Source organism: Somniosus microcephalus, chromosome 3 (assembly GCF_052327205.1).
Source record: "Somniosus microcephalus isolate GS21.2 chromosome 3, FLI_Smic_1.0, whole genome shotgun sequence".
NCBI lineage: Eukaryota > Metazoa > Chordata > Chondrichthyes > Squaliformes > Somniosidae > Somniosus > Somniosus microcephalus.
In genome coordinates this window covers 79199100-79219986 of record NC_140989.1, presented here as the reverse complement: position 1 = coordinate 79219986, position 20887 = coordinate 79199100, and the positions used below count along the sequence as shown (strand labels likewise).

The window sequence follows — 20887 nt, the reverse complement described above, 5'->3', positions numbered from 1 at the left end:
GGTGCACATTCTACTTTAATACAATGATCAAGTGCAAACAGGCACCCTACTCTTCCCAAACACTGTGCTTCCCTGGGTCCTAGATGTGCCTTTCAATCACCTATTCTAGTGCTCCTTCTAAGTGTCACCTCATGACCAGGATCATGGGAGATGGTTGGCTCCTCATGCTATACAGAAAGGTCATCAGACTGAGGTGGCTCTCTGCATGCTGCATCTCTGGTAGGTGCTTGTTTGCTACCTGGTCTTGTCTCCAATGTGCCACTGTTATAGTGCTGTGAGAGGGAAGGCTGGAGGCCTGGCATGTGCTTCAGTCCTAAGAGACAGATGGGCTCCTGCCACCACCATTCCACTGGTCCCTGGATCTGTGGTTGCATTCATCAGTAGGATGTCTGGTCTAATGGCAGCTATCAGAACCTGAAACATAGAAACATAGAAGATAGGAGCAGGAGTAGGCCATTCGGCCCCTTGAGCCTGCTCCGCCATTCAATGCGAACATGGCTGATCATCCAAATTCAGTACCCTGTCCCTTCTTTCTCCCCATATCCCTTGATCCCTTTAGCCTTAAGAAATATATCCAACTCCTTCTTGAATATATTTAATGAATTGGCCTCTACTGCCTTCTGTGGAAGAGAATTCCACAGGTTCACCACTCTCTGGGTGAAGAAATTCCTCCTCATCTCTGTCCTAAATGGCTTACCCCTTATCCTTAGACTGTGACCCCTGGTTCTGGACTCCCCGACCATCGGGAACATCCTTAAAGCCCTAAGCCATAGTCTGGAAGCTGCGATCAATGCTGCGCTCCAATCTCTTCCCTATTGCCTGCAGAGCTACTGTTTGTGCTTCCATGGAGGTGGAGGCACTGACTGGTCTCTAGTTGCTTCTAAAGGGCTGCCACGTGCTCAGTTACTAACCCGATACTGGGAAGATGTCGCCAACCTCGTCATCTGTTCCAGCAATAGCTGAGTAAGTTCCCATGAACAGCCTGGCCTTGTCTTCAAAGGGGGTGAGGGATGCCCTCTCTGGTGGCCTGCCTTTCAGGGGCATTGTGCAACAATTTCTCCTGTAAATAGAGAAGTAAATGAGAGTACAGCTGGCAGTTGAGGAATGTGTGCCAAGTGGTATGGGAGAGGTGAAGTAAGAGATGTGTGTGTGTGTGGGGGGAGGTGTATGAGGGTGTTAATATGCAGGAAGAGAATTTTGGGTTGTGCAAACCACTTCTTGTGTGTTTGCGGAGCTGTGTAGCTGGAGTGCAGGATAGGGAGTCAGAGGCACCATTAACCAGAGTGCAATGTGAAGGGTTAGTTGTGTACTCGTGCTGGTGCCCAAGGAAGAAAGGAAGTGTGTTACCTTTCCAGCACTGGTCAGGTCAATGAATTTCTTGTAGGCCTGGGAGTGAGGGAGTTGGCAGTCAGTGTCAATGCTACCTCCCTCCAGGTGGCATGTGTTAAATCCATGGATCTTTAGGTAGTGGTCCTTCAAATAATCGACAGAGACTGCAGAGAAACAATCAGCAGGTGTTTACTGGGTGAGGGTTGCTCTAAAACTAACAGTGCAGCTCCCTACTCAGGGTATATGTACAGGTGTGGTCACTCCCGGTACTACAGTATACAGGAGCTGTAAAAAGTAGTTCTCCCCTTAAAGGTACATACACTATACTTCCTCCCCTTTTAGATTAACAGTACCATAACATTCATTTAACAATTAACACTTTTAACATGCAACATTAACTGAAAATAGTCCATTTATAAATTCAGTCTTGGGGCGGCTTCCTGATCCTTTCTGGATAGCGCCTTTCCTGAGTGTCTTGCTCTTGGTGCGGAGGCGATTCTGGCCCCCTGTCGTCGGTTGGTTCATCAGCTTCCGATGCTACTGTTTCTGGGGTAGATGCTACCTGTATGTCGGGTTCATTACCAGGTACGCGAGACATGGGGTTGACTCGTTCCTGTGACTCTAGGATCTGGTCGACATGGCGTCTCACAATGTTCTCCCCAACATCCACTGTGTACATTAGTGGCCCCTGCCGTGTGCATATCGTTCCTGGTTGCCATTTCTCTGTTCGGTAGTCGCGGGCCAAGACTGGTTGCCCTACATTGAAGCTCCTTGTCGGCTTCTCATTGATGTGCTGGAATTGCTTATGCTCAACATCTTTCGTACATTTGGTCTGAGCAAATCCAGACGAGATCTCAACCTTCGGTTAAAGAACATCATGGCCGGGGTCTGGTTGGTGACTGCATGTGTCGCATTTCTGTAGGCTAACAGGAAATTGTCCACCTTATGCTGCAGTGGAATGTCGTCATCGCACATGGCCCTTACTGCCTTTTTAAAGGTTTGTACGAACCTCTCAGCCAATCCATTTGTGGCTGGATGATACGGGGCAGATGTGTAATGCCTTACCCCATTCCTTTCCATAAATTTCCGAAACTCTTCGGACACAAACTGTGATCCGTTATCAGAGCAAATCTGCTCTGGCAAGCCATTCCTGGCAAATATGGTCCGTAGGACTGCAATCGTTTTCTCCGTGGTGGTGGAGGACATTTTGATCACCTCAGGCCATTTCGAGTGCGCATCCACGGCTATTAAGAACATTGAGTCCATGAATGGACCAGCAAAATCAATATGCACCCGTTGCCATGGAGAGGAGGGCCACTCCCATGGATGTAGAGGGGCATGTGGTGGTGCATTTTGGACCTTCTGGCATCCTGAGCAGCTCTTTGTCAGGTCCTCGATTTGCTGATCGATCCCCAGCCACCACACATAAGCTCTAGCAAGGCTCTTCATTTTCACCCCTCCCAGATGGCCTTCGTGAAGCTCATTGAGCACTCTCTCCCTTAACTTGGGTGGAATTACCACTCGGGATCCACACATCAAGGTCCCCTGGCACACTGACAGCTGTTCTCTTCTGGATGATCTTATGTTCATTAATAAATTGACATTCTTATTATGAACACAGCTAGCTTTTGCTAGACACTTTTATTGAGCACATGTGGACTAGGTACAGTATCTGTAGAGGCATCCATCTTGACTGCTGCCTTGTGGGTAGCCTAGTGCCTTATGGGTAATGTAGTCTTAATATACATACAGCTGGGTAGTGTAGTCTAATATACATACAGCTATATACAGCTCTACACAGCTCTACGGCTCCACCTAGTGTCCACTATAGAATGACATGTTATTGATCATTACATCCTCCTTTCTTTGAGGTTTAACAAAATCAATATCAATCAACTTTCAAGAAAACAATAAAGATAATATCAGTAACACTTTTGTTAGTGCTCTATAAACATAAACATTTTCAAAACAGTCAACACATTTTCAAAGCTTTACATTGTACTCAAAGATTAAGTCTATCAGGCTTTTTTTACTTCACGTGTGGATCTTCTCAACACGGGTAAGTCTGATGTGTCTTCATGAGATTGTTCTGGCGGTGAATGACAAGATGCAGTTGCGGCATTGTCATCAATCTGGTCTTGAATAGTCTCTTGTGTTTTTAGGAGGGAACGGCGGTTCCTCCTGAGAATCTGTCCTTCCTCAGTTCTAACAGTGTATGACCTTGGTCCTACTTCCTCAAGAACTGTAGCTTTCCTGTTCCATGCATCTGGATCCTCAATCCTGATAACATCATCCCTTGTCAATGGTTTTAGAGTTTTGGATGACTTGTCATAGTATGATTTCTGTTTCAGCTTTAACAGTTGAAGTCTCTGTCTCAGTTCCTCACTTTGCTGTTCTTTTGCACAGCAGGGTAGCGTGGTGCGCAACTTGTGACCCATTAGTAGTTCAGCAGGTGAAGAACCACAGTCTAAAGGTGAGGCTCGGTAGCTCAGCAAGGCGAGATAAGGATCAGACTTGCTTTCTGTCGCTTTCTTCAGTAGCTGCTTGAGTACTTGAACACCTTTCTCTGCCTTACCATTTGACTGAGCATACAAAGGACTGGATGTGATGTGCTGAAAGTCATAATGTGCTGCAAACTGTTGCCACTCCTTACAGTTGAAGCACGGACCATTGTCGTTAACGGCAATCCTGGGAATTCCATGTCTGGCGAAGATGGATTTCACATGCATTATGACACTGCTTGCTGTGGTGCTTGAGAGCAGCACCATCTCAGGATAGTTAGAATAGTAGTCAATCACTATTAGATAGTCTTTACCATTTAAATGAAAAAGGTCCATACCAACCTTTTGCCATGGTGCTGTTGGTATGTCAGCTACTATCATTGGTTCCTTTGCTTGTTTGTTTTGGTGTTTCTGACATGTCTCACATTTGCCTATCATGTTCTCAATGTCCTTATTTATGCCAGGCCAATAAACAGTGTCTCTTGCCCTCCTTTTGCATTTTTCAATTCCGAGGTGTCCCTCATGAATCCTTTTGAGCATGTCTTGACGTAGAGCCTGTGGAATGACTATTCTGTTCTGTTTTAGTAATAGTCCACTTGCGACACTCAATTCTGACCTTATGTGAAAATATTTTGGACAGGAACCTTTTGGCCGACCATGATGAATGTTCTCTATTACTGTTTGTAATACTGTATCTTTTACTGTTTCTTCTGCTATTTGCTTTGATTTTGTGTCTGACACAGGCAGCGCAGCAGTGACCATACTCACATGAACATCCACGTCTTCTTCAGTAGAGCTCACATGACTCATTGTGGGTGCTCGGGATAGTGCATCTGCTAACACTATGTATTTGCCTGGTGTGTAGATCAGTTCAAAGTCGTATCTTTGCAGCTTCATCATGAGTCGTTGAATCCTTGGAGACATCTCATTCAGGTTTTTTTTTATGATGGCAACCAGAGGGCTGTGGTCTGTCTCAACTGTGAAGGTGGGAAGTCCATATATGTAGCCATGAAACTTTTCTAGTCCAACTACCAGCCTAGACATTGCTTTTCAATCTGGGCGTATCGACACTCAGTATCAGTCATAGACCTGGAGGCATAGGCAACAGGCTTCCAATCTGGCAACAGTGAGTCGCCATGTGTTGGCCATCCCTTCACCGTCAAATCATATACCCGAGACAGTGTCGGGTCATTTCGGGTCTCCTTCTCTATATCCGCGTAGTCTGGCAAGCGTTCAATTATAGTCGAATAAAATATTTCGACAGGGTCCACTGCTGGTGCTTCCTCCGCAGTAGGCAGTGGCAGGCGTGATAGCCCATCAGCGTTTCCATGCTGTTTCGTGCCCTTATACTCTATTTCATATTGGTTCGCCCCTAGAAAAAGGGACCATCTTTGTAGTCGTTGCGCAGTCATCACCGGAATGCCCTTCTTTGGATTAAAGATGGAGACAAGTGGTTGGTGGTCAGTCAGCAAGGTGAACTTCTGCCTGTGCAGATAATGATTGAACTTTTTCACTCCCCATACTAGGCTGAGGGCCTCCCTGTCAATCTGGGCGTAGTTACGCTCGACTGAGGTTAGTGACCGAGACGCAAAGGCTACTGGCCTCTCCGAGCCGTCCGGGAATTTGTGCGACAGCACCGCTCCAATACCATAGGGTGATGTATCACACGCCAACCGAATTGGTAGTGCTGGGTTGAAATGAGCCAACACCTCTTTTGATGTGATCAATTCTTTGCACTTCTGGAAAGCTCATTTACATTCGTCATTCCACTTCCATGGTACCCCCGTTTGCAGTAGGGTGTTCAGTGGGTGTAGTACTGTCGACAAATTCGGCAAGAACTTATGGTAGTAGTTCACCAGCCCGAGGAATGACCTCAGTTGTGACACATTTTCCGGTGCTGGAGCCTTGACTACTGCCTTAATCTTTTCAGGGGACTTATGTAACCCCTCTTCATCAATAACGTGGCCACAATACGAGATCTGCTTCTGGAAAAACTCGCATTTGTGGCGATTAGCTCGGAGCCCATATTCCTTCAATCTAGTGAGCACCTGCTCCAGGTTGGCGAGGTGATCACTTTCATTTTCACCCGTGACCAGGATGTCGCCCAAATAACGCTGGGTCCCTGGAATCCCTTGCAGGACTTGATCCATTGCCCTTTGCCAAATAGTCGTAGCTGATGCTACCCCGAACACCAGCCGGTTGTATTGGTAGAGACCTTTGTGAGTGTTGATCGTGAGGTACTGTTTCGAGGCTTCTTCTACCTCCATTTGCAGGTACGCCTGGGCCAGATCAATCTTAGTGAAGCGTTTTCCTCCAGATAGCGAGGCAAAAATATCTTCAATCTGCGGAAGCGGATATTGTATCGTGTGAAGGACTGGGTTCACTGTCACCTTAAAGTCCCCACAGATGCGAACCTTCTTTGGTTCCCCAGGCGTATTACTCAATGACCTCTTCATTACAGGAACGATGGGTGTAGCCCACTCACTCCAGTCCACTTTGGACAGTACTCCAGAACGTTCCAAACCTTCGAACTCTGCTTCGACGGCTGGGCGGATCGCATAAGGCCTTAAAAAACTTTGGGCTTGCATTTTCCTCTATTTTGATCATCGCTGTTATGCCTTTTAGTGTTCCGAGTCCCTCCTGGAACACTTCTTGTGCATCAGTTAGCATTTTTGACAGTCGTCCAGGTGTGACGTCGTCATCATTTTTGGCATCTACCGTCAGTGCTTGTATGGAATGCCAATCTAACTGTATCTTCCGGATCCATTCACGTCCTAGTAGTGGTGGTCCTCCATCTGGCAATACATATAGGTCCATTTTTGGTGTTTCCTTGCCATTATATATCACGTTCACCCTTATTTTTCCTTTGGGGTAGACTTTTTGCCCCGTGTACGTCTTCATGACAATCTCTGTATCTCTCAAGGGTATATGTGAGAATAGCCGCTTGTAGTCCCTTCGGTTTATGACTGTTAGGGTTGATCCTGTGTCCAATTCCATTATCACTTGGACTCCATCTATCTTGAGCGTGACCCAGATAGTTTGGTGATCCTCCATTTTGATTACATTATGTAGTTTCAGACAATCCAGCTCCTTGCTTCCGGAGTCTGTATCACTTTTCTGTTCGTCTGAACTACTCTCCGTCACCTTATGTACCTTTTTGTACTTCTCCTGTGGAGATTTCTTGCTGCTGGTTTTCTTTCCCGACCTGCAGACTCTTGCTATGTGTCCAACTTTTCCACACTGTCTGCACACTTGGGGCTAGATTTTCAGTATAGACAGTTTTGGGGCGCTAACCTTACCGCCCGCCCGAAGTTAGCGCCCGCCCCAAAGTAGCGCCCCGTTGCCGGAAATTCAGTGGCTTCGCCCTAAGAGGTTGGTGGAGCGCTAAAAGAGGCGTTCCACTACTATCTTTAGGCGCTAAGCCGGCGGTGCAGAGCGCAGCGCCCGAGTTCGGGCGCAGCGCACGGCAGACACTCTGGTGCCAGTGAGCTCTTAAAGGGGAAGGGTGCATGTATTTTTTCAAAGGCAGAGGGAGGAGGAGGAGGAGGAGGAGGTCGGAAACATAAATACACCGTGCACAACAACACACTGGATCCGTCCACACAACACATGCAGACTGCCATTTATAGTGCAGGAGGAGTGCCCTTTAATTTGCGCTCCCCAGGGTGTGTTGCGTTCCATTTTACAAACGCTCTGGACGCCAGCCGCACAATGGGGCGGTCCGACTGAAGTTTGGATTTGGGGCGGCCAAAGGGCGTTGCACGAGGATGTGACGTCATTTTCTGCGCGCGCATCCGGGCGGCCGCTAAACTTTGCGCCGGTGCTAACGGGCAACTTAATTTGGGGCGGGGCGCAAACTGCGCTGCGCCCGGGCGCTACACGCATAGCGCCCGAAAATCACTTCTCTTAAGGCGCTAACTGCTGGCGCAAGCAACTGAAAATCTAGCCCTTGGTCCTTGAACCAACAATCCTTATGGTCGTGTGTTGTTCTGCCGCAGCGATAACACTTCACTGCTCCATATGACATTTCATTTGTGCCATATTCTTGCGGTCTCCGTTGTATCTCTGCAGCACCCCGTGCGGCTGCTTCGTGTGATACTGCCATGCTGAAAGCCTTGTTCAGCGTAAGATCCTTTTCTGATAGAAGCCGTTTCTGGGTTCCTTCACTTTGAAGCCCACACACAAACTTGTCCCTTAAGGTATCTGCTAGTCCCGTTCCAAACTGGCAGTGTTTCGATAGCTTGCGCAGTTCCGTTAAATACTCAGCATTACTTTCGTCTTTATGCTGGTTCCTTTTGTGAAACTTAAATCTTTCTGCTATCAGCAGGGGTGTGGGGTTTAAGTGGTCCTGTAGGATTGCCACTATGCTTTCAAAATCCTTTTCCACTGGCTTCTCTGGGGTTACTAGGTTTCGCACTAAGCCGTACGTTTTTGCACCCATGGAATTCAACAATACCAGTGCTTTCCTGGCATCTGGCACTTCATTCGCCTTGCAGTACACTTCTATGCGTTCTACATATGTCGCCCAATCTTCGACTTCATTGTCGAACGCTGTGACACTGCCACTCTTCGGCATCCCTGGGTGTGGTTAGACTGGCTAAAAATGGCGTCTCCCGCGCTCTCCCTTCTTCTCCGCTGGCTCAAAATGGCATCTCCCACGCTTTCCTTTCTTCCCGCGCTCTCCCTTCTTCTCCACTGTGGCTCAAAATGGCGTCTCCCGCGCTTCCTTTCGTCCCCCGCGGACGCTGCTCAGCCCTTGAACACCGGCCGCACTCTGCGCGTTTTCCTGCGCGCCTCTCTCGTTGAGGCTGCTTGGTCCAGAACCCCGGCTGCGCCCTCTGCCTGCTCAAGTCCTCTCAGGATGGTCGACGCCCGCACTGATGGAATCGGCCTTCTTCTGCAGAGTTGCAGGTAGGTTCGAATTGCCTCGTCGCCAGTGTTAAATCCGTGGATCTTTAGGTAGTGGCCCTTCAAATAATCGACAGAGACTGCAGAGAAACAATCAGCAGGTGTTTACTGGGTGAGGGTTGCTCTAAAACTAACAGTACAGCTCCCTACTCAGGGTATATATACAGGTGTGGTCACTGCCGGTACTACAGTATACAGGAGCTGTAAAAAGTAGTTCTCCCCTTAAAGGTACATACACTACAGCATGAATGACAGTCCTGTCAGGCTTGGTGGAATATGCACCCAGGAATCTTTACCTCTTGCCTTCAATCTCCTCAAGTAAGGCTTGGAGGTCTGCATCAGTGAATTTCTGAGTTGTTGTCTTGGGTGAGCCTGGCTTGTTGCCCTCTGGGCACAGATGGCACTTGAGTGGTTATAACTCTGTTCAAGTATAATTAAAACCTTGGTTAGACATACAGTAAAGTCATTTGAGAGAAAAATTAAAGAGCAAAACACTGTTGCTGTTTACCTGCTTGTCTCCAGAGTGCTGCTGGGCAGTGCTTTTAAAAACCTGCACAGAAGTTTCCTGGAGGCTCGGTTGCTTACACCCATTTTACACAAGTTTTACACCGATTGGTATGTAAATGAGCTTACCCAGGAAACCTGTGTGTAATCCATCTCTACTGCTCACAACCGTTTTCTTAAAGGGACAATACAGTGCAAATCACATCTAGGACATTCCAGGCCATGGTACCAAGTAAGTTGCAAACTTATGACTTGGCTTTTCATCAGACTTTGTACATTGATGGTTTACAATTAACTAGAGCTCCACAGATCACAGAAGATAAGTTACTCAACCCTAAAAGTTCTGAAGTTATCACATAAAAATTCCAATGGTATGACAATGAATGAAAAGTGTTTACTTAAAGGAAATGATTCACTGTATCAATTCCTCCCCGGCCCCCAGGCTAAATAATACTCATACCACATTGGTCATTATTTGTATGCTGCAATAAGCTGAAAGAAGCTCCAAACATCTTTTTCACACTGGTCTGGATTTATTTAGAATGGTTACTTTTAGATTAATTCAGAGGACACCTGCTTTAATGGTCTAGCACACTAATGCTCCCATATGATGTGCCATGCAATGGTTAATCAGGGTCAGATCCACATATCTACGTATTATTAGTCCCTGGCCCAGCCATTTGAGAGAAGAGCAGAACAAAAGTCAGAATGTTCCTCAGCGTGAGAGCGGGAAAATCAATGTGACAAGGGCTCACTCTTGCACGTTTGCTGGTGTTCAACTCAAAATTGACATTTGCAGAGACCAATTGTTTGCCTGCCCTCTTGATCAGAAAATTATGTTGAGGCCTAAAGAGGAAGAAAAAATGTAAATACATTCGATCTAGAGTGCCGCCGACTCTGCAGGTAACAGTTAATTTACCCAATGAGCGGCTGAGCTACATAGCCCGGTTAGTTTCCCGGTTCCATTGCTGGTATGTGCCGACTTACCTGACATTAGTTGGGCTGGTGATAGGGTTGCTCCAATTGGCCTCAGTGTTTCTGGTTCAATTGACCTCAGTGTTTCTGGTTAAGAGAGGGAAATAGCAGCCAAGGTTTCTGCCTCTATCTCTATCCAGTGGCCCTGCTGTAAATACAGGTGTGTGTGCACATGAGGACGGGATTTGGCTTGGTAACGATGCTCCTCATGAAAACATACCTTGCTAAAAATCACCTGGCAAGGCTTAGACATGGATAATAGAGGGCAACTGGCAACCAAGGAGCTGTTAACACCTTGGAGTGGTGGGTGGTGGGAAGAAAAATGGTGAAGGAAAGAAAGAATTGGGCGTTGTTAAAACATTTCCCCCAGTTTTCCGGAGGTGAACAAGTTAATTCCGCTATTAAAATAGTCGATTGCGGAAATTAATATGAATCCATTAATGCCAAAATTTTCTGAATAAGCAAAGAAACTTACCTGCCACCAACACATATCAGAAAATCACAAGCACGCTACCTACAATTTTCAGTCTGCAGCTTTCCAATAGGCATCAGCAGCAGACAGCGTGGTCGATTTTAACTTTTCCGGTTCCGACTGGAGAAGCATGTTAGCTGCCTGCTCATTACGGCAGCGAAGAGACCAGAGCCCTTTCAAGGTTCGGGCCTCATTTAAATAGAACCGGCGAATCAGACTGGAGCAATATCAGGCAGCCCAGAGACTGCCTGGCCGGCAATGAGATAAATCCGGAGCGGGGTGGGGGGTTGCAATCGCACAGTGGGAGAAGCCCAGAGTGACAGCGGCCCAAATTATTTTGGTGTGGCCCAGAGGAGTACGCCTGCTCCTCCTGCTCACAAAAACAACATAAAACCTACATTTTTGGTGCCTCTTTGGCTGTGCCACCAGTGAAGCTGGTCAGAGCATGCACAGTGCACACCGACCAGTTCTGGTAATTGGTGCTATGTACGTCATAGGACCCAGATTTGCATATTAGAAGGGACCTACCACCTGAAACAGGCGGGTGCTTCGGCTGCTCAGTGGTAGGCCGCTGCCAAGATAGCGGCAGCCGGAGTGTTAATGGTGCGGTAAGTCTACCAACCCCATTTTGAGGCTGTTACCACCCCGTTAATGCCAAGCTTGGTGAGTTAAACTCAGCCCCAACATCTTCAGACACAGTTTAAAAAGGAGTACGGAACGCTCATGAGATTTCCGAAAATCAGGTGGACTGGTAATTTGTCAAGTTTTAGATGAAAATTAGTAACAACTGTTTGGTAGAATTTTAAAATCTGGGAATCTGTGATAGTTTATAAAATCTGATAGCAAAGAACTTTATTTACTTGAACAATCAGTACAGCATTGGAAACAGGTTTTCTAATGTGCGTATCAAAAGAATACATCTGTTCCTTTATAGCAATGCATGTACATTACTACTAGAAATTAGGGGGATTTCTCAGTTCTCATTAAAGGTCTCACCTGAAACGTTAACCCTTTTTGAACCTGCTGTGTATTTCCAATTTTTCAGTTTATATTTCCAATTTCCAGCCTTTGTTTACTTTCAGTGTCCTTAACACAGTGTTATTAGGTGCCTTTTAATCTTTTTTTAGAACTCTGCAACTACAGTCAACCTGCCTCACTGATCGTAAGTGGTTATGCATCAAACCACACTTGTGGTAAATTTTATGATCTGATGACTAAATGTGATTCCTGTTAACTGAGTGAATTTTAAACTAAGGCTGACAAGTACTAGGCGTAAAACTAAAAAAAATCAGCAAGTGCCACAAATATGAAATAAATACTGGAAATAGATGAGTTTGCTTCGATGAATACTTGGTGACCGACAATTAAATAGAACATGTCATCTGCTGGATTTTCCAATATGGGTGAAGTTTAGACCCAATTGGTTAGAAGCGGGTTTTAGACCGACTGAAATTGAAATGTGCCGTTTGCACCCAATTTTCCAAAATCAACTTATTAACATAATTTTCCATAGGTGGAGTAGCAGATTTTGCCAGATGTAAAGAACTCACTAGTGGTATAATGGAAAACTGCATGTAAGTGGAATTTTAAAAGATGGGACAATAAAAGGGAGGTGGTAGAATAGAGTGACAGAAATTCTGAAAGCATTTGGAAGGCTAGAAAGCATCTCATCCCATTAGCAGCCTTTTCCAAGGGGGTGGGGAAACTAAGAAGCAACAGACAACAAGGAAGGTGAAGGAAAACCAAGGTTCAGGCACGAGTCTTCAAAAAATGAAGAAATACGGTAAAGAAAGGACAGATGTATTCTTACTGTAACATCACGATGGCCCAGAACTTGTGGTCCTGATGGCGGTGAACTGGCAGCATTCACTGTCATTTCACCTTTGAAACTGACCGCAACTTCAGGATTTAGCACCTGCGCAGCCTAAAGCAGAAATCCTAAAGTTGTGGTCTGTCATTCACTGCTCCTCCACAGGCTGTGCCGAGCCCCCCCACCGCCCCCACCCCCACCCCCCCTACCCCTCACCACACAGAGCCGGCAATCAGTGAAATCACTGATCTGATGAAAACTTCCCCTTTTCCGAACAAATATCACTGTTGGAAACCCCATAAAAAGTTAGACCCATTCAAATGAGGTGTAACTGGGTTTTTAACAGCGCTCTGAGTAATGACTACTGATAAACAACCGTTCTGGGCCTGAAAAAATAATTTTATATTGGTGGAATGTCACATTTCTCCATTAAGTTAAAAATTATTAGATTTTAAAATTAATTTTAAAAATGTGTTAATTTTTTTTTAAAGTTTGTTCCTGATTTTTCAGCTTGTACCTTAACCCAATGTGTATGTCCCAATCTTTATTTTGTTCCCTGGAAAAATTTTAAAAAAGTGATTGATTATTAGTGCTTTCTATTTCCTGGTTCCTTGTCTGTGAGAATTCTGCAATGTGACTGGCTGCTTAGACAGCTTGTTGATGTCACAGCAGCTCGCACTATGGGATTCCCACTACACTACACTGATATCAACTGTAAATGGAAAAGCCGAACTTCTCGTCACAGGGATTGTGAGATCTTTGTGGGCAGCTTACTTCGAGGCCAGCGGCAAACGCATTTGCTTCGACGTCTGACCACAAATTACGGGCCTATGGTTTTTAAATGAAGATCCGTAAACTTACCACTGCCCAATAACCCTGAACACCCAGTTCACATGGTTGTTATTGTTTTGTATGACGGGAAAAGCATATAACGGGATGTCTATGCTTGGCTATCCATTCAATGGCCTCCTGAGGTGCCGAGTGGAGAAATGAGGTGCCTCCCACAACAGTTCTCAGTGAGTAGGTTGATGGGATGTATTCCATGGTCTGAGGCTCAAGGCCACAGTTGCACTTCGGGTCGCCCCTTATCTTCCACGTGTGGAGCAGGTGGCCGCATCGTCCATGCCCTGTGCAGATTAGGTTGGGCGCTGTCCACTGTCTTCGAGGGAGGTCGAAGCCAGCGACCTCTGCTGTTGGGTCAGTGATGAGGTGTTGGTTCTTTATGTTGCATACGCCCCACAATTCCGTTCGTCTGGATAGTGGGTCGATACCAGCTGCGTGAATATTGGCTGCTGTTTCCCAGAATGGCCGGTATGATTTGAAGCACTTTTGTGGCGGGTTTTTCAAGTCTTCGTGAATGGGAAGGTCGATGTCGCTCATGATTTTTTTCCATTTTACAGAGCACGGTGGCATCGCGGCGAATGGCAGGCAGGGCAATGTGGAATGGCACCGGGAACCACTCAGTTGGAGTGGACTTGAGTGTCCCTGACACCATCCTCATGGCGGCGTTTAGCTGTATGTCCACGATCTTTGTGTGGCAGCTGCAGGTTCATGAGGCGGAGCAGTATTCTGCAGCAGAGTAGATTAGGGCCATTGTTACAGTGCAAACTGTTCTAGCTGTGCTCCACCATGACGTTTCCCCGGACCAGGTTCACCCTGGTTTTTAGATTTTGGCCGGTGTTGGTGAGATGAGGCCAATAGGTGAGAGTTTTGTCCAGGGTGCCGCCCAAGTATTTTGGGTGGGGTTCATGGGTAAGTCGCCTTCCGCAGCAGGGAACGTTGTGTTCTATTCCAGCAGCGTTGTAGTTCAGATGGAACAACGACACAACTGTCTTCTCCGGATTGGGGCAGAGGCGCCAGGTCTGGAAGTAGCATTCCAGTAGGTCATATGGTGTAATTATGATTGGATATCGCACTTTCCGATCAGTTCCACAGGCGATAGTTTTACATATTGTACATTTGATCGGTACAATTAGCACCATGCGCTAAATACTATATGGCAGGAGGCATGCATGCCCTTAACATGCCCACTCTCCACTAAACAAACAAAACAAAATCTTCAGCAAATCATGTGAATATACATTTTATACAGTTATATTTTTGACGATTTTTAGATGTAACTATGTCTAGGTGAGCAAACTAGATAATGGCCTAGAAATTCATCTCGGGCGGTGGCGCAAGACATGCGATATCGGATCAGCCGCCCGTTATACGCAGTGCCTGATATTCGCTTCCGCTGCCTGCAATAGAACTGAATATCAGGCGCTGCGTATAACGGCGGCCAATCCGATACTGCCCACTTTGCACCACCGCCCGAGATTAATTTTTAGGCCAATACCTCGTTCAGCGACAGTTATCTTACACATTTAAGCATCTGAAAAGATGCAGCAAGTGTCCAATGAATTTTTGAATTTGAATGTTATACTTTTTTTGAATTTGCTTATGGAATGTGGGCGTTGCTGGCAAGGCCAGCATTTAACGCCCATCCCTAATTGCCCTTGAGAAGGTGGTGGTGAGCCGTATTCTTGAACCGCTGCAGTTCGTGTGGTGAAGGTACTCCCACAGTGCTGTTAGGGAGGGAGTTCCAGGATTTTGACCCAGCGACGATGAAGGATCGGCAATGTAATTATAAGTCAGGACTTGGAGGGGAAGCTGGAGGTGGTGGTGTTCCCATGTGCCTGCTGCCCTTGTCCTTCTAGGTGGAAGAGGTCGCAGGTTTGGGAGGTGCTGCTGAAGAAGCCTTGGCGAGTTGCTGCAGTGCATCTTGTAGATGGTACACACTGCAGCCACGGTGCGCTGGTGGTGGAGGGAGTGGATGTTTAAGGTGGTAGATGGGCTGCCAGTCAAGCGGGCTGCTTTGTCCTGGATGGTGTCGAGCTTCTTGAGTGTTGTTGGAGCTGCACTCATCCAGGCAAGTGGAGAGTATTCCATCACACTCCTTACTTGTGCCTCGAATTATACCAATATCAACCTTCTCAGCATTCTTGCCAATTTCCAATTTTTTCTTCATTTGTTATCACAAGCTATATGATAATGTGATAAAATTAACCTTGCCTCAGTTGCTACCACTTCTTCACACAAAGGGTAGTGGAAATCTGGAAGTCTCTTCCCCCACAACGCTGTTGAGGCTGGGGGTCAATTGAAAATTTCAAAACTGAAATTGATAGGTTTTGTTAGGCGAAGGTATTAAGGGTTACGGAGCCAAGGCGGGTAGAGTTAAGATACACATCAGCCATGATCTAATTGAACAGCAGAACAGGCTCAAGGGGCTGAATCACCTACTTCTGTTCCTATTCACTGAAACAACAACTTGATTTTCTCTTCTCTGGAGTTACCAAACTAAACATTCAGATTTAACCTTGTTCTGATAGATAATATATACATAAACAGCAACCGGATTCAGTTGTACAGGTGGTAAATATATAACTTTATATTATCCTGGAATTTTTTTAATGAGTGTTTATTTAGCCTCTTCCCCGTGAACATACCAACAGAACTGTGACTATTTTACATATATTTTTAAAAACAGAAAGCAACTAATGACCTTTTCAATACAAGTATTTCAAAAGAAGATTCCATAATATTCAATGTAAATACATTTCCCATTGCAAAAAAAAGTTAAATGAACCTATACCAGCCAATTCCTGGTAATCCCTGTTTGATACTATGCAGCTTCTATGACTGTACATAATCAAGGTAACTAATTTTCATGGAAAAATTAATTGATTCAGTTTCCCAAAGCATTGGTAAAAATGCCAGAATCCTATGCAATAAAAATGGAATTTGACTTATGCTATAACCGTAAACCAGTGGCCCACAATATAATGATTCTAATGTATAATTAAAGCATATAATTATTCTGGTGTATAATGAATGGAGCATATGTGAAATTTGTTGATTTATGGTCTGTGGCAGATAAAAACATGGACAGTGTGACAGATGGTTAATTAGTGAAGAATGTCCTGTTAAATATATCTGTCAGGAGCTCTCCCAGTCCCTGTCAGTAAATCAACGTATCATTGAACCCTACAGACCAGAAAGCCCCAGGTTTGATTTCCAGTCTATAATGAATTAGCTTTGCAATTGGTCTGGGCATTTCTGGATTACAGAAAGTAGACTTTAAAAATATTGGTAAGTGTGAGGTGGTGCATTTTGGTAGGAAGAATAAGGAGGCCACATACTCCTTGTAAGTGTTTAAATGGGTTGGAGGAGGAAAGGGATCTGCGGGGATACAGATACACAAATCACTAAAATTAGCGACCCAGGTTAATAATGCCATAAAAAAAGGCAAAAAAAGCACTGGGGTTCATTTCTAGAGGGTGTAGGGGGTTTTGCTCTGCCCAATTACAGGGGTCTTTAGTGCCTGTTAATGTATTGGGCCTCTGTCTCCTTTATACCCTTGCAGCTTATGTTAGCCTGCAGGTCGGGTGTCACTAAACACCCTCTAAGGAGATAGAGAACAACAGCTTATAGAGGAGGACTAGAATACGGTGACGACCCGCACAGTTTATACCTAATCTGCGGGGTACTCCTGAGCCCAAGGGCTCCTATAGTCCTCTCTCTTTTTCCCTAGCCTGCTGTTCCCTTGTTTGGCGGGTTCGAAGCGCCCTAATGCCCCTATCTGGTTCTAACTCCAGAATTTGGATGGAGAACAATGCACTTTAAATAGACACTCGGAGACAAGTAGTCCTTGGAAAACAGGTGACAACCAATTTTATTTGGTTCTACCACAAACGTAATAAACACACACACTCTATAACTATAAATAAAATATGGGAGAGAACGGACATAACAAGAATGTTTTACACTGTTTTAACTTTACCAAGTCCAATCCCACCAACCTACTTTCCTACCTAGACTAGACTGACAGTTGCAGGCCCTTGGATTATACTCACAGCCTATTTTGAGTGCGGTTGTTGGGTTGTTGCTGTTGTTGGTTGGTTTGTGCTTGATGGAAAAGGCTCCCGAAATAGCGGGAGTGAATGCCGTCTTCCACAGCCACTTCGGTCGTTGGTGTCTTCTTGTTGATGGCCCCGGGACGGGAGTTGGTATACGGTGCAGTTTCTTGCGGTGATGTTGCGCCGTCTGGTAGCGGAGTAAACTTTCAGTATGCCGATTGAGTCTGGGGCCTGATGGTGGATCTTCTCATCAGCGTGGTTGGAGTTCTTTAGATGGTAGTTCGCCCCAGCTCGTCTCTCCCTCAGCTTCTTAACTCGCTCTCCTGCTCTTTCTTCTGGTCTTTTTAATAATCTCTTGGTTCTGTATTTTATACCCAATTCCATTTCGGCCTCTTCGCGCCCAATTAAATTGGTGTTTACAAGTGTGAGGGCAGGGGTATTGTTTTGAGTGCACAGCGGCTCCTCCAAGTCTGCTGTCCCATTGTGTCAGCCCTGGGACTTGATTATTTTGGGCCACCTCTTAACTGTAGTGATCCCAAAACTATTGTCCCTAGTCCGAGTTGATTAAGGTGATGATGGCCTGTACTCATAGCTCGATTAGGGGTGAGTCACATATTCAAACCTGGGCCGGGTCGTTCCCATTGGCCGGGGATTTCCTTGCTTCAGGTCCGACTCAGTCCCCTGATTGGCCTTTGAGAATGCACTTTGTTTCGATTGGCCGACATCTATGGCTCGCTTCTGAGCCACAGTCCCCTGTATTCAGATATCCCAGCCTGCTTTTCGGGACCACTGCATTGGCCGAAAATGTTGGTTTTAAACTGTATAGGGCAATCCAATTTTGGTCACCTTGCCCTTAGAGGGCTCCAATAAAACGTGGTTGTGGATTTTCAAACCCTACAGTCCCCCATCTTGACACAACCGGATATAGCTGGGATGTGTCAATTGACATGTAAGAAAATCCAAAGGCCTACCAAGTGTCAGTCATCCCCGTTGTTTACTCTAACTAATAACCCTTACAAAGTTAGTGTGTAGAAAACAATATCATTTTCCTTAAAGAAAAAGGTACAATAATCATATCCCCTTTCAGGTATACATCAAAACAAGGTACTACATTTTTCCATTACATAGAGCATAACAAATACCCCATGCCACGTGTGTTCCTTGCGTCCTTTCCTGCAAAGTTGTACAGCTTTCACCCTATCCATCCGTGATGGTGTAAGTTCGTACAACTTTGCCGTATATAAGTTTTGACAGCTTACGTAGCGTATGGTATTAGCCAGCTTCTGGGTGCGAGTAGTGCTGCGATACAGTGCATCAGAATGGTCCTTTGTTTCCGACGAGGAAAGAATACCTGGAAACAAAAGGGCATTCTTCTCATGGTTATACTGGGCTGTCCTTCTGTTGCTGCTTGTTGAATAATTTCAGATACCGGTGTGCTTTGAGGGCTCTTCTGGCTTTGCAGGTGTTTATAATGAGATACACTACAATGACCAGTTGTACAATTACCAGCGTGTGGGAGGCCATGCGAAGCCCGACAGGGATATCTACCCTCGTTCCCCATTCCCACCACGCGGGTGACTGTATGTCTGCGATCCCAAGAGCTATGTCTTTGTTTTTCTGTTCAAGGGTGAAGTAATGTTTTTGACTGAGGTCCACTGCCTTCAATAAGGCAGTGAGTTTCTCAGGTAAGAGTGGCATAGAGTACCCAAACCGGGCAACATAGTTCTGCAAGTCACTTACATTGTGCTGTACCGTGAGGTGAATTGTGGAGGGTTCCGGGATTGGAATGATCCTTTCCTGGGCCACTTGAACTTCTGCCCTAGGTTTAAAGCAAAAGCTGTTGTCCGGTATATCACACCACTCACTCGGGCCGTGCCTATCGGCAGTCGTGGTGACACAATATGTCCCACCACCCACATATGCTATCTGTGGAGGTACCTGGCCAGGTGCCATTACCTCCATCGTGCAATTTATAGGTTCTGCCCCAGCAGTGCTAAACCCGCATTGTGACCTCCTGAAGGCGTTCAAGTGCTGGGGACACAGTATCACCTGTGCTCCCCGGCTACGGCAACCAGACAGGTCAGTACCCGTCACTGTGTGCTCCCACACAATGTCATAGGGTGGGACCGTTGTGAAACGGACGTGTACCCCCCCACGAATGACCCCGACATTCTCCACATGATACAGGGGTGCTGGTTTGGCGGATGACCCCATCACTGGCATTCGCACAACCACACCCATAATAGTGTGGTTGGATTTCCCACAGTCAACCGGGACAGGATAGGCCTCCGACGCCACTCGGAGCTGGCATGGGCTGAGGGTGTGGCTATAGGGGTGCAGTGCCTCCAGGTGCTGGTTGCTGATCCAGGAGGGGACCCGACCTTGCCTAAGGTCTTCCAAGTTACTGCGGCCCTCTCCCAGCAACCAGGCCCCATAGAGCACACACACCTCATTCTGTGCCGCCTGATCGGAGGCCAGCCGGTCCTCCTTAATCAAGGTGTTTATTGTCCGAGCATGAGCCTCTAGCTGGGCGACAACCTCCTTCAGGTGCACTGTCATAGCCACCCCCTCCTGAAGCGTGGAGCCCAAAACATCATTCTCCTTCCCTAGGATGCTGCGCAGCTGAGACTTTAGCCCATTAATCTGTAGGGCCAGCTGCACATCATCCAGGCTGTTCATAACTGAGGCCCCGGTATTAAACCCAGTGAAAACATCGTTCAAAACCCCCCTGCGCTGTCTGCCCCTCTCGGTCGTGTCTTCTTTTGTGTACAGGTCTGCCACACTGATGTCCCCGAAGTCCAGCTCATAGAAGCTTCGGAACATCTCCCTCAGTAGAGCCTGATACAGCAATTCGGTTTTCCGGGGGCAGAACGCAGTTAGGCGAACTTCTGTTAGGTTAAGGACCACAGATGCAACTGCATAGTGCACTCCCTGGTACACTAACTTACCCGTCGGTACTAATACCAACCCATTCCCAGGTCCACTAGTGGTGGTCGGACATCTGTGGGCGTCAGTGTGTTTGGGCGTGGGTAGGGGTTTCCTCACCTGAGCCAGGAGCTCGGTGGCATTGATGGGCACTCGGATGCGAGGGGTGACGCAAGCTTCCCCGCTTCTATCCCACTCCAACCCGTACCCTTTCTGTAGGGGGTTTCTCTTGCTCGTTCTGGTCTCCTACCAGGCTTCGTGCAATAATTACCCTTGAGTGGTTCGACCCACTCTCCCCTACGGTTCTAGACCTTGGACTTAGGTGCAGGGAACTGTAGTGCAGAGAAAGACTCAATAGACCAGGTTGAATAGCACGAAATGGATGCTTTTATTATTAAACAGTTTGCAGCATTATAAAAATACATGTCATAAGCACAAATTAAAGCAACTACAAGCATGCACATATCTATAAACTTAATTCCATGGAAATGGGAAACACACGGCACATCGAAAAAGGGGAAACACATTACGATTACCCTTACCCCCTCCCCTAGACCTAGACTAA

The 20887-nt window shown here is 46.4% G+C and overlaps 1 protein-coding gene across 1 annotated transcript; it reads right to left on the bottom strand.

Moving 5' to 3' along the window:
* Positions 1 to 18563: 18563 nt before the first annotated feature.
* LOC147121164 (uncharacterized) lies at positions 18564 to 20220 on the bottom strand. Its single transcript, XM_085977632.1, has one exon. The coding sequence runs from the start codon at positions 20218 to 20220 to the stop codon at positions 18778 to 18780; it is 1443 nt and encodes a 480-aa protein (XP_085833758.1). The 3' UTR covers positions 18564 to 18777.
* Between the last annotated feature and the right edge of the window lie 667 nt (positions 20221 to 20887).

Excerpts from the sequence above, each read along its gene's own strand:
- LOC147121164 (XM_085977632.1), bottom strand. The coding sequence starts at position 20,220 with ATGTTCCGAAGCTTCTATGAGCTGGACTTCGGGGACATCAGTGTGGCA.